Genomic DNA, 14,211 nt, shown 5'->3' on the forward strand with positions numbered 1-14,211 from the left:
TCCCAGGTCCTTAGACTACGATGACCTGGATGACCGAGAACCTTCAGAGAACTATTAGCCCTTACTGTTTTGACGCTCAAGATACCATTACCAAGCTATATTGCTAAAGGGCTAAAGGTATGTTAACATACCAAGCTAGTATTTCTCTCTTTAGCAAATAAAAAACAACCTTTTGCACACTTGATGTTCCTGTATATACTGCCTGTCTGAAGTCCATTCCCATCCCTCTCAATCCCTCTGGGATTCATATGTAGACTTTGACGAAGCCATCCCATTATTATACTTGGACACAAGCTATAAGGCTTCCACCACTACTATACTTTACATATGAAGTTCCTTTTGTAAAAAGCTTTCTTTGGTATGTGCTAGAACAATTTACTGCTTCTTTGGCCAAACACTGCTATGTTTAATGTTTTTTTCGTCCAGAGAAGATTCTTCTAAAGGACTAAAAGTTCTTTGCAAAACTGTACTTTTGCTTTAATAAGGTTTTTGGACAGCAAAGACTTTTTCTGGCACACCTGACACACAGGTCAAATTTATCTCTTTCTGGTGTGCAGCCATGCCCTTTGACAGCTGGAATAGTTACCAGGAGGCTCCTGCTGGCAGTCGGTTAAAATAAGGGATGATTTCTCTTAGAGTGAAATTATTTATTTCAAATAGAGCTCTTTCAATCTTGGTGTGTTGATGCCACACATTTCAGCAGGAAAGAAAACACCTGACCTTCATATATTTAAGTGCAGGACCGTTTATTAAAATCCACTGCTTCAGAGAGGATTAGAAGTTTGCCTCTGCAAACACCAAAACTCTTCCTACAGATTTTTTTCTTTCTTAGATAAACTACATTCATCAAGTTGGATGTACAAATGGTTAAACCCAAGCTTTTTGCTCTATTGTCAAAAGCATCAAACGTTACCTCAGAAGCTTCTCTTTGTTTTTCTCCACGTACGTAGGAGGGACATTTGATACAACGACCTGCATGTCCAGCTGGTTCACGACTGACACCTACACAACAGGAGAGGAAAACTGAGATAAAAACCTGCTGAAGCACTTAAAATAAACCAAAAATAACATCCTGTGCTCTGATTTCGGTGCATCTTAACAGACAGAACTTCCACATGTTTGTAAATGCAGTCAAATGAATAACATTTCCCTTCTACAGCACACAAAATGTGCTTCAGGTTTGCCACAAATTGAATTTGTTTTTACACTTACCTGCTAAAGGATGTATGTGGCAGTGTAAGGGAGCAGTGGAGCACATGTAATTTAGCAGTTTGATTACATATTTTTTTATAGCTTGTTGGTGGTTGGACTACGTTCATATTTGCATAGTGTACTTTGCCATTATTTTGTCTAGGGTACTACAGAACCTGCAAGCAATTAACTTGACTATATTGGATGTAAATTAGTCACATGTATTAATTATTCACAAATCAAGCCTTCTTTAGAAGTGACGTGGTTAACTGAGCAACCTTAGACTATAATTTTTTAGGTTAAAGGCAGGTGTCAGACTAGTAGACACAAGATGCAGAGATTAAAGTGGGATGTGTTATTTTTTTTTGCCTTATGTGGGACCTTTGTGCGAACAAGTAGGAACTCAGATGAGCAACATTTTTTTACTAATATGTGATGTTTTTGTACTACATTTCATAAGGGTTTCTTATGAAATGGGCACTCTCACTCTTGTCATATTTTTTAGAAAAATGAGTTCAAACTACTCTCTCATTAGCTTTAGTTAACCAAAGACGATTTCTCCCTGCAGGCATCGTTTTGCTGTGTTTACTTGTTCCAGTAAGAAGTCATTAGCAGCTTGGAAAACTATCCTTTCAGTGCAGCTTCCTTCACACTATCCTATGAGCAATAAAAATCTCATTGCACTAATCATGTCACTCAGTTCATTTTAGGTTGGACGCCTTAAAAAAAGTAATCGTAAACCTGCCATTAAAATGTAATCATTGTGAAAAAAACATAAATTATACATACCACTATGTCTGCTTTGCTGCTGTGTCCTTGACCATAGTTGTCTGTAGCAACCACCTCAAACTTAAAATACGACCTCCTCATATTGCGGTACATGATAGCAGTCTTCACAACGCCGCTGTACGGTTCAATGATAAAGCCATCTTTGGTGTCTTTAGTGTCTTTACTAGCTGGAGGGGGGACGATCAGACGGTATATTATAGAACTGTAGTTACCAGTGTCTTTGTCCAGGGCCTGGAAAATAAGAAAAATAAGGACCATTAGATGGTATTACTGTGATCATAATTACACCGCCAAGCATTACCATAATCACTGTCATTATGAAATGTCATCATCATCATGCACACAAACACTATGATCAAGCCACTGTTGTCTTTTTGGGGTTTTTTGTAAAACAAATTCCATATGCTGTAATTATTATAATGCTGTTGGTCTGCTCTTTGCCTCCTTACCATCATCATTTCAGTCCAGGAGTTTGACACTATACAAGACACTGTCATGTACACTGAGTAGCGCAGGACTGATAGTGTGTCTCAGCTTTTACTCATCATGAGGTCACATATTATTTTTGCTTTTCTGGATTTTAAAACCTGTTCAAAGGCTTTCAGTTCTTTCATTTTTTTTAATGTGATATAATTCTGAATCAGAGGAAGGGTAAAAAGAATCCTTTGAAATCTGAGCAGATCGTTTAATCTATGATTCTGGCTAACTATCATGTCTCTCCCTTGTTCAATATACATGCAAATCTCACATTAAAATCCAGACACACTCTCAGACAGACATTGATTTTATGCAGGGTTATTATAAGAAGGGCTAGAAATGTAGATATAGACACCCGCCACATCAAAGGTAAGATATGGTAGATAAAAACAAAGTAAAATGTTTTTTTTCATAGCTAGGGAATAAAGAAGCAACAAAAAAGAAACAAAGGTAATAAGGAGAAAGATGAGATCGGGAAGGGGGGCGTACTGAAGGAAGAACAAATGTATACATCTTTTTCATTTTCTGGGTTCTTCCTTGCAGAGATGAGGGTAACTTTTCAGCAATACATTAAAATGTGCACTAGTGAGAAGAGCTGCTTTAAACTGTACAGGGTGCAGGTCTCTCTGCTGCACCTATGAAGAGATATGTCCAAATCCAAGCAGGTCTGTGTCGTTCTAAAGTCGCAGTTTATTTGCCTTTGCACCTGTACACTTACCCAACTTCCTGTAAACATGAAATATGTGGGCACAAATGAATAATTGAGCAATAGCTGCAAACATTTTAATATACTCATGCCCTGCACACCTAAGAATTATTCAGAAGCATTTTGCACAGATGACGCCAGCACTTGGTGAGCAAGGTAGTACTCAACCCAGAAGCAACGATGCATCATCTAGCGATGCATCCTGATCAAACAGATGCTGTTCCCATTAAAAAAAGAAAAGAAAAAAAAAAGATTGGATTGTAGCTCTGCTGTTTACCTTGTAATTGCCTTGATGGAGGAAAAAAAAAGTCCCAGCACTGGAAACTCTGATGGATTATTAAAGCTGGACTTTCTGTCTAGTATATTTTCATTTTATCAGAACCCATAACAACACAACCTCACCAAGCAGGGCTTTGCTTTAAGGCAATTTCTGGTCAACACACTAGTTAAAAGAGAGAAAGAAGCTTAAATGTCAAAGATTTACACAGCTGGAAAAGTAGAAATAGCTACATTCAGCTGGGTTTACCACATCACATAGTTCTGCATGTATGATTTAGCAGTTTTACACAACCCCAAAGGGGATTTATGTCTCCAGCTGGAAGTGAACCAGTGATTTTATTTTGCCAAGCAAATATGTAAACCACCACACTACGGAGGCAGAAGTGCATCTGGAAAAACATTTTTAACGGGCAAAAAGTGAAATTAATGAATTTAGAAAAAAATAATGGAGATGACTGAGCTTGATTGCTGATGTAGTCTAATCAATATTTGAATTATGGCATCCTCTGAGGGACAAAATAACACATCAACTCCTCCATGTGCAAATTGTAAACCCTAAAGGCAGAAACGTCCTGCATGTAGCAACACACAGACAAAAAAAACCATTTTGTCTGAAGAAGACGATTTGCATGCTTCAGACAGATGAGATAGGATTATTCATAATTAAGATTGGAAAAGCACATTTCTCAAAGTTACTCTGAAGCTTTTGTCTCACTCCCTTTTTCATTTTGATGCTACCATGTGTACAGCTAGCATCCCTGTCCATCTTTCTAGTCACTCCCTGCTGTTATCTATTCATCCATCATAGATCATGTATGTCTTCCCTGCTTTTTTTTCAGTCCAGTCAGTTTGTCTCTCAGCAGGGTGTCAGCTCTTCTTATCTAACCATCAATCCTTTCTCCTCCTTTAACCTTTAGCTATATTGCCTCACTCTGTGGCAATTGAGCCTGCAACCAGTTTTTCTCTCTCAGTTTATTTAAATTGTTTAAAAAGCTGGTTCCTGTAATCCAGCTTCAACCAAACATAGTTCTAACCCATACAAAACCCATATGTAAGCCCCAAACCTCAGGTGTTTGAAGCAGAGGAATAGCAAATTGAGACACTCGGTTCATTAGTGAGAAAAGCACATCGTCTGAACTTGTGAAACATGCTCTCCTGATGCTCTCATCGTTCCTGTCACTCTCGCTGGAATGATCTAATGAAGGAGGAATATCTAAGAATGATCTTAAAAACAGTAATGAAATATTAAAGCGCATACTTTTCTGCCAGGGACCCTGACTGGGTCTCTTGTGGCATCCAGGCTCATTAAAACATATTGCAATTTCTAAGATAGAGGCTGAAAGAGATAGGCTCCGTGACCCATTTAGGGTCCTGAAAGGCATTTTAATAATACGCTCAAGTTGTTTACAGTTACATGAATCTTTGTAGCAGTCAGGTATACCAAAGGGAAACAGAGAGATTTCTCAATCAACAGAGAAAGAAAAAACATACCTATCAATCATGATTTTTGTAATACTTGAATAATTTTAAAACAAGAAAAAAAATCTATTTCCAAACAAGCACTGTGTAAGCAGTACCTTACAATATAGTAAAATCCATACTACAAGCCTACAAAGTACATAAATCGGGGTCTTGTTTTAAGCCTCTACTGTAATTAGCAATTTGAACTGTGTGTTTTATGCTATTTGTGTTAATAGGCATATCTTTGTGTAGTTGTACCTGTACTTGCAAGACTGAGGTGAAGGTTTTGGAGTCTTCTGCAACTCCTCCAATGTAGAGAGGTCTAGTGAATTCTGGCGCATGGTCATTTTCATCCTGGACATCAATCACCACTTTAGCTGTGTTAGCTAGAAAACAGAAACACAAAATACACATTGTGATACACTTTTCCATAAAGGAGTGCTTTTGTGAAACACATACAAGGACAAGCACAAGCTTGACTGGCTGCAGTGCTGTAGCACCAGTAATTTCATCCTTCAGGTTCACGTCAGCAGATTGTTAATCGAGCTAGCTAGAGTTAGCCGATAGCTAAAATAATAGCAATGGCCTAAAATACTATGGTCAAGGTTCAAAATGGAGCTTCACAAACCAAAAGGAGACATCCCAGTGAGTACATCATATTTTATATAGAGTCTATGCCTGTGTCGCATAACAGATGTGTTTCAGGTTGTGGAACATTAATCAGATTTACTCTGATCCATGTTATGAGTTCAAGACATCCCTTTTAGATTTGATCACTTTCTTTTTGGCCCTGTAAAACTTGAATCATAAAATAACTGCCAGAAAATTGTAATTTTTTAAGTATTTATTGAAACTTCAGACTATTTCAATTTGCATATATCTGTTTTAATTTGTATCATTTTTGCTACATTTGGCATTTTTTGTCCAATTTATTGCTTACAAATGTATTGTTTCAGTGTTATTAGGTGTTTCAAATTGATTTGAAAGTTTGATTTTTGTGGTTTACGTTCATATTATCATATCCGCTCATTGGCCATAGCTTCTAAAAGAATGCCACTTGATTTAGATTTATGTTAAAAGCACATTGCGTACTCCTAGGAAGTGCATATGTACAGTATAGGCAAGTTGGTGTATCCAAAACTTGTCTGACAATGAATAAGAGTTTAAAATTTACAGCTAGAGTTACAACTTATTGCCACCATTAGCAAAGGTGAAAAAAAACCTCTCCCAACCAACCAACCCCCCCAAAAAACACCAAAAACAAAAGAAAAGCTCCGAGTTAAAGTAACTAATCACAAGCATTTCCCTTCATCAACAGCTATGATTAATTCGGCTACAATTAGAAGCTTCGAATGAAAAATCTGATTAAAAGAATCTCCTCATCTCTTTCATCAGTACTCTGATGGTGGGCTCTCATCAGATTTCATTAAAAAACTTTGGTATTGCAAACCATCCCAAACATCTATGCTTCCATTTTGATTCAAATGTCCCTAAAAAGTCATTGGCGTGCTGTGGTATGTGCTGTGGTACCGAGACTGTTCAATGAATGTTCTATGTATTGCATTGAGAAGCTGGAAAACAAACTGCATTTTCAGGGCATTCAAAGGATTTCAAAACATGGGTTAGTTAAGTGAACAATGACTAAAGGACTTCAAGTTCATCATCTGAAAGTATGTAGTGAGATATTTAAGACACTTCTCAATGTGGAGTATGCAAGTAATGGAGAAATAACATTGACCTGAAGGATCTGATCTGATTTTTGAGACATGTGTCAAGAAATCTCAACCCTTAATGATAACTGACCGCATCAGAGACGTCTTGGCCTTTCCAAGGCAACTGTCTTCACAAGCAATGTCTTTGCCAAGATTACAAACCAGATTTTGCATCAATAATTCATGTTTTAGTACTGAAAACACACACACAGAAAAAGCTGCTTTAAATGTCTTACATATCCTTTAAATATTCAGTATAAGCTACTGTGTTTTGTATTTGTTAATTGTACCTCAGAATGACTCACATTCAGTCTTTATCTGGCCATGAACAAGAAATTCAGAATCACACCCACGGAAAACTGCATCATAATAAATCAACCCGAGGGTTAAAAGGTGAATCATGTCAGAAAGACAGCACAAACCCAGGATTGTGAACTTTTGTTTACTTCAATACAGACAAAAGAAGAAAAAAAATTCCCTTAATAAACTTGCACTGCTGACAGGATAAAGCAAACAATATTCAGCTTATCTTTAACAGGCATCCTTAAAACACAAGCGCAAAACATATAGTTTCAAGCCATATCTTCACTTGAATTAAGAAGCAGGATTAACATATTGTTGAAATCTCCTATTGATTTGTTTCCTGATTAAAATGCGCACCAAGAAGAACTGAAGGAGTTCTGCTAATGACTACAATGACTTGTAGCTTTAATCCCAGCAGAATTCTTCAATTCAAATCGTTTAAATGAAACAAGAACAGCATGTGGTAAACACTATAATTAAGGAAGAGAGACCTTGGTAGCTGAACATCAATTAAGAAGAATGCAGATATGTTTTCAAAGCAAAAACACCAGCAGGCAGATGGAAATTGCAGAAACAAGAGGCAGAAACAATTAAAGAGGGGAAGGAAAGCCACAATTTCAGTTTTAGTCAACACTTGATCTCACATGCAATTGTGGCAACAAAAAAAGTAAAAAGAAAGACTTGAAAACTTAGATTACAGCTGGTTTAACACTGAACTGACCTGCACAGATCACTGAGTACCAATGCTTGGGACAGACTGGAAAAAGTTACAGCTTTACAGATATGATCTTCAATCTTCCAACCCGCTTGCCAGCTTATTTTCCCACTTTGATCATAGCAAACACTCTTTGACATTTGAGAAATAAATTCTAGGCAGTTATATAATTGCACATGTGCCGAGACCTCGAGTGAGAGGCAATGAGACACACATCTAGGTTTTTTGAAAAAAAATCAACATCAACAGTGAGGGCAACAAACTGGCAAAACCTGCAGCTTTGATAGAAATCTAAGCGAGAAGAAAAAGTTGCTTTAAAGGCAACACTAACTGACAAGGTAGAGTATAATAAAAAGTAGAGCTTTGTAGAGCGTGTGCAAGGTGAAAGTTTTAACACATGCACTGCAGCTCTGAACGTGTTGTGACATTTCCCTCATGAAGATGCATATGATAATGCAAATGTTGAACCGGTCAGAAAATAATGTTTAACCTGTCAGAGCTCAGGACAAAGTATGTGTGATGTCAGATGTCAGTTTGAGAATACTAAATCTTCCCTCCTAGACATTCCACGGTAATCTGTGAGTGATGTTATTGTAAGGTGGAAGCATTTAGGAACCACAACAACTCATTCATGACGTTTGCTGAGCTATGCAGAAGTTACCAGTGCTCTGCTCACTGTGAACAAGCAGATGTCCAAAACTCCTCTAGCGTTAACATCAGCAGAAAACTGTGCACCAGGAGCTTCATTGGATGGCATTTCATAGCTGACCAGCTCATGTAGGTGGCCCGGTGCTTTTTTCCATATAGTGCACCAGTATATTAAAAAAGGTCATGAGGTGTCCTGTCATCAGGCACTTACTTTTTGAGGGAGCTCGCAGGTTTGAAGACACCACTCTCATGGAGTCCGCCTCTACCTTCAAAACATAGCTGGCATTGGTCTCATAGTCCAGGGGCTTGGCAGTGTAAATGACTCCTGTTGTTTCATTTAAAGCAAACACACCTGGGTAGAACAAGACAGAACAATTAAGAAAGATAGAAGGGTGGCATATAGTTCCATAATGTTCAGTTAGTGAGTGGGATGCCGACAGCTAGTGAGTAGCGTTTTATAGGATGAAGTGGAAGTCATATAATGTCTCCTGAGCATACAGTGATAGATTTTGAGCTCCACAACCGAACACAGGAAAACTCTGTATAACCAGCTCTAAGTTTACTCACCACCCTCGTTGCCTTCGATGATGGAGTACACGATAGTTTGATTGACAGCAGATGCTAAGATGACTCCCACTGGGGTTCCAACAGCAGCCTCCTCGCTGACTGGCAGAAACCTGGCAATGGATCAGTCAATCAATACAAACTGATGAGAAAATGAAATATGTATGTGTACACTGTGGGCCAACCTTTTCTCAAAGGGTAATCACATTTTGGCAAGTTCAGTAGACATGAGAGTTGAATCTGTAAACTTCCAAGATATTCTTTTTTTCCTTCCTTCATGCTTACAGTTATATGATCCTTCAAACCCCAGAGACAAAGTCTATAAGTAGTGTTTACATTTTTAAAAAACTGGATTGTATAACAAATGCGTAAGAAGTTGCTCTTCAAAACTGCACTTAGAGATAAAGCAAGACGTGGCTGCTGAACAACAGCTTTTTTTAAAAATGCATTTAATAAACAAACTCACTTAATCTTTGACAACACTCCTGTTTATATTCCTCAGTACAGTAATGTCAGACACCATAGATCAGTGCATTGCTGTTCTCCAGCCATATGTCAGTTATTGTTAGGATGCCTGGGTCGTTGACCCAGGGTTTTTGAGTTTATTATATTATTTATAATTTCTAGTCTTTGGGTTTTTGTTAGAGTTATGTCTTATGGTTTGTCTCTGTGTAATCCTTAGTTGCTGTCTTCCCTGTCCGCTATATCCCCGTGTCCAGTCAGTGTCTGTGTCTGCCCTGGTCCCACGTCTCTGTTCCCTCTGTTGTAGTGCCTGCATGTGAGTCTGTGTCTTTGTTCAGTCTGTGTTATGTGTTTCCTGTTTTACTTTGAAGGTCTCTGTCTTATCTCAGTGTGTTCAGTTTACGCTTCCTTGTCTCGTCAGTTCTGATTTGCCCAGCTGTGTTTCCCTCCTGTTGTCCATTCACTGATTGCTCCCTCTATGTATTTAAGCCCTGTGTTTCAGTTTGTCATTGTCGTGATCTACCCTTATCTTGCTGTGTGTTCTGTGTAAGGTTATTTTGTAGTCTTAGTTTTGTTACCCTTTTTGAGTTCAGCATTAAAGCTGTTTTGAGTTCAAGTTTTGTCTTCGGAGTCTGCATTTTGGGTCCTTTTCCTGCCTGCACACAGCCGTCACATAACAGTTATAGGATGCCAATGACAGTGTGACAAAACACAGCAGTCAAAACAGCCTCTGCTCTCACTGATAACATGAGTTGCACACAAAGAATAAAGTCAGTAAGGACGTTCTTTAAGCATCTATGTGTTTTTTGTAAAGTCCGATGTTCAACTGAGAACAAATAATAAAATATGCAAACTAACTGAATGGCATTTGTTCAGGCATCCTACTAAATACAGCTGAATCAGCAACCAGCAGAACAGCTTATGGATCAGCTGTTACCCTTTTATAAATCCTAATAGCAAATCAACAGGCTGCTCCATGTAAGTCGCTTTAGCCTTGCAGATGCAAAGCTGCTTTGCAACCCACCTCGCCTCCTTTTCATGCCATGTCTGATCTAATCAGTGCCATGTTTTTGTTAGAGATGGACCGATCCGATATTACGTATCGGTATCGGTCCGATACTGACCTAAATTACTGGATCGGATATCGGAGAAAAATAAAAAATGTAATCCGATCCATTAAATATCACGAAAGCACCTCACAAAACTTGCAACACGCCGTAACTCACCTCAGAACGTATGCATCACGTGATAGAGCAGATAGCATGTGGAGCTTCGCTAGCAACCTGGCATTTCATCTCCGACAAAGTTATCCCCGAGAGAAGTAAAGCAAGTGTGTAAGTCCATCTCTGAATGTTTGTAAAGCATTCCCACGTTAAGCTTAACAAGCGACTGCCTCTCGCTCTCCGGCTGCTACTTCAATCGTGAAACTGCTTAAATCAGCTGATCGGCTTTTCTGTCGCGAGTCTGTCTCTCGTTTGTTTTTGGTCCACTTTGCGCCAGAAAGAGGAAACCAGTGGCTGAACAACAGCAGCACGTTTAAGCTCTATAAGCTGTTGTTAGAATTTATTTAATATTACTTTCTACTCGAGGATCTTTTTCTACGTAGCTGACGCTGGTAACTGTGCAGGGGCGGATCTAGCAAAGTTTAGCCAGGGGGGCCGATAGGGCATTAACAGGGAAAAGGGGGCACAAAGACATACTTTTCTTTCTTATTCTCATTTAAAATGTCTAGCTTTTAATAAATAATTATCTGACACCCAAAGTTTTAATTTGATGTAAAATGAATAGAAGTCAATTACTGTACATAGTGACTATTAAGTCTAATATATATACCCTAGTAAGCTATAGTACTTTTTACTTTGGGAAGGTACCATCTGTGCAGTCTGCAATTTTGTTGAAGAAAGATGTTGAATCTATTTAATATTTCTTGAAAAATAATTGATTTCTGTGCATTTTTTTTCCACACTGCATCAAATTAAGGTTGATTACGTCGATTAAGCATCATGAGGTGGAGCGTGAGGGGTGGTTCCCTATTTTTTATTTATTTAATTTTGTTGTTGCTGGGAGTTGGAACCCTATTAGTTAGGTTGCTTAATATTTACGCTAAGTACTCTTTAAAATACCAGAATAGGGAGGATGGTGTAGGTTTAAGTTTATTAGATTGATTAGTATTGCTGAACTATGAAATATTTTTTTTGTATACAGGTATAACAGAATAGCTTTAGTGTAGTTGTTGTTTTAAACTTGAGTATGAACTTGCAGACTTGCAAAATGCAGCAAGATATTTTAAAAAACAGTTTTGTTGATTAAAAAACACTATATCGGATTCATATCGGTATCGGCAGATATCCAAATTTATGATATCGGTATCGGTATCGGACATAAAAAAGTGGTATCGTGCCATCTCTAGTTTTTGTCAGTGCATTCTCTAATGTGGGATGTTGCTGCTTCTCTCATTGGCTTAACATTCAGTTGGACAGGTGGGCAGATCCAAAAATACAGTCAAAGAGCCAAATGTGACAGAAAAAAACCCAGAGCATCAATGGCATAGCAGCTCATCTGATTTATCACAGTTCACAGGTTATTGGCCGTAAAACGACTAATATGATCTTGACCTTGATCACTGTGTGTAATATTTACTAAAAACGCTGCAGGAGGAGTGATGATTCTTGTGATTTGTGGACAAGCTCATTGACCCATTGGCTAATCATCTTTAAACTTCTGCTGAATTTAAATAAAGGGTTTAATTCCTGTTTAACCAATTAACTCGTAACTAATAACAACACAGTTAATTCCCATCATTTAAAACAGAGAAAATCCTCCATTTCAGAAGCTGGAGCCTGCACATCCATCATATTTGTGCCTAACACATTAAAAATATGTGATTATTAAAATAAATCAGTCTGTAGTTATTTTCTGCTGATATACCTATGGACTAAATAACAAATTAGTAGATGATCAATCCCACCTTAATTAGTGATATAAACCATATGTGACATATGTTAATGGGCTTTGGTCGTTTGACGAAGGCTTACATGATGTTTGGATGAAACTTGCTCTGATACAGCACATTTGGAACAACTTGTCTGACAGGTCCCATTAGTGGCCTGAGCCAAGCGCTGAAATTAAACCATCAATAGGTTTTCAAAGGGAACCCATGCGTGGTCTTGTTTTTGTCCACCTGCCTCTTATTGTGTGTGGTGCAGTTTTCCCTACTTACAACCCTGACAGATTTTCTAAGAATCTGGCAAATCTCAAATTTCCAGCAGGCTTCGCTCCATTAAATAAACCCAGTCCAGTCATTAGGCCAACCGTCACAGCTGGCTAAACATTATAACATGGGCTACCAACTGGCTAAGCTATCAAGCCATCACTATGTGATAAATGGGACTGCTGGAGAGTGTGAGAGAGTGCGTGCTGAATGTGTTTGTATGAATTTTAACTTCCAGTCCAGTCAATTACTTCTCTAACCACCTGTTCTATCCAAACACTCTTGCAGGTAATGGTATAGTAAACCTGAAGCTAATCAAATGAATACAGACTCAAATAGGGACCTGTTACTGCTAGGAAAAGGAAAATAAAAACACAAGCTACTAGCGATATCTCTTTTCTATTCATTCTACTATTTCATTGCAAGGTATGACAGTGTGACAGCGACCCATCATGCATTTGTACCAAAACCCTGAAAGCCATCATTCATTTCAGTCTATGTGAATGTAAACAAGTCAAAAGATCTCCTGTGAAAAAGATCTATTGTGTCTGCAGTACTGATATTGAGGCTATTTTCTTCCTTTATTACACAGTGTACAGTAATTAAAGTGTTGACAGGAAAATAGCACAAAGAGACAAAGCTAACAAAAGGGCCTGGGCACACTCAGGAAAACTGGATGTTGCATTTTTGTCACTTGCTTCTGCAATCATATCCAAAGAGCAGATTTCACCACTTCTACAAGCATAGAATATCCATGCTCCCTTCCTTTCTCTTATCCAGTTCAGGGTCTCAGGGGTGCTGGAGCCTATCCCAGCTGTCATAGGGCAAAAGGCAGGCTACACCCCAGACAATTACCAGGTTTATCACAGAGAGACAGACAACATTTCACATTCACGGCCAATTTAGAATAGCCAGTTTACCAAACCAGCACATGCAGTCTTTTGGACTGTGGGGATAAAAAGGTGCGAGCTCCACACGGAAAGGGCCCAGCAGGAGGGTGGATTCAAACCCAAGACTTTCTTGCTGTAAAATAACAGTGCTAATCATTGCACCCCTGTTTAAAAAGATCTGTAGCATCATAGCTGATACTGGGGTTATTTTCTTCCTCCTTTAAACAATGTACCATAAGTAAAGGGTTGCTAGGAAAGAGAAGCAGCTATAATACAATATAATATAGCCTTAAATACAAATATCTTTGTGGTAAAGACGCATTTAATTGAGAAAACGGCTGAGTTTCTTCAAGCACACTGTTTCTAAGAAGAAGAAAAAAAGAGCACCAGGAATACAGCTAGCCAACAATAAAGAATAAACATGAAGTGTTTTTTTGTAGTGCAACAACTTATCAAAAGGCTTGGAATAAATGATTTCCTTCCTTTTGTTGTACTATTAAAGCCAAGAACGCCTCTGATTTTAATCATTTTAAATTTAATTTTGTAATTGCTTTGCATTCATTTACTGTGTTATCTTGGTGTAACGCTCATTTCCTTGTGATAACAAGCTAATTATTTAGTTATGACATGAAAATAAACATTTTTATTACTCTTCCAGCACTATTCCTCCTCCTCCCTTTCTCATGTCTCTATCTTTCCCATTTCTATAGTTCATCCCCACTAAAATCTCAATTCCTCACTTAGACTCACTCCATTCATGCCGTCTAGATTCCTCATCCTGCATTTTTCCCTCCACATCTCCT

The 14,211-nt window shown here is 38.2% G+C and overlaps 1 protein-coding gene across 2 annotated transcripts in view; it reads right to left on the reverse strand.

The window, feature by feature from the left end:
- pcdh15b (protocadherin-related 15b) overlaps positions 1-14,211 on the reverse strand; it is a 233,769-nt gene that overhangs the window by 44,295 nt on the left and 175,263 nt on the right. For both annotated transcript variants that reach the window (XM_082545036.1, XM_082545037.1), the window contains 5 exons: positions 8,849-8,958; positions 8,493-8,633; positions 5,162-5,289; positions 1,981-2,211; positions 914-1,002 (listed from right to left, as the gene is read on the reverse strand). In XM_082545036.1, the coding sequence (XP_082401162.1) occupies positions 914-1,002; positions 1,981-2,211; positions 5,162-5,289; positions 8,493-8,633; positions 8,849-8,958 (699 nt within the window). The remainder of the gene's footprint in view (positions 1-913; positions 1,003-1,980; positions 2,212-5,161; positions 5,290-8,492; positions 8,634-8,848; positions 8,959-14,211) is intronic.

Source organism: Aulonocara stuartgranti (genome assembly GCF_965226115.1).
Source record: "Aulonocara stuartgranti genome assembly, chromosome: 8".
Taxonomy (NCBI): domain Eukaryota; kingdom Metazoa; phylum Chordata; class Actinopteri; order Cichliformes; family Cichlidae; genus Aulonocara; species Aulonocara stuartgranti.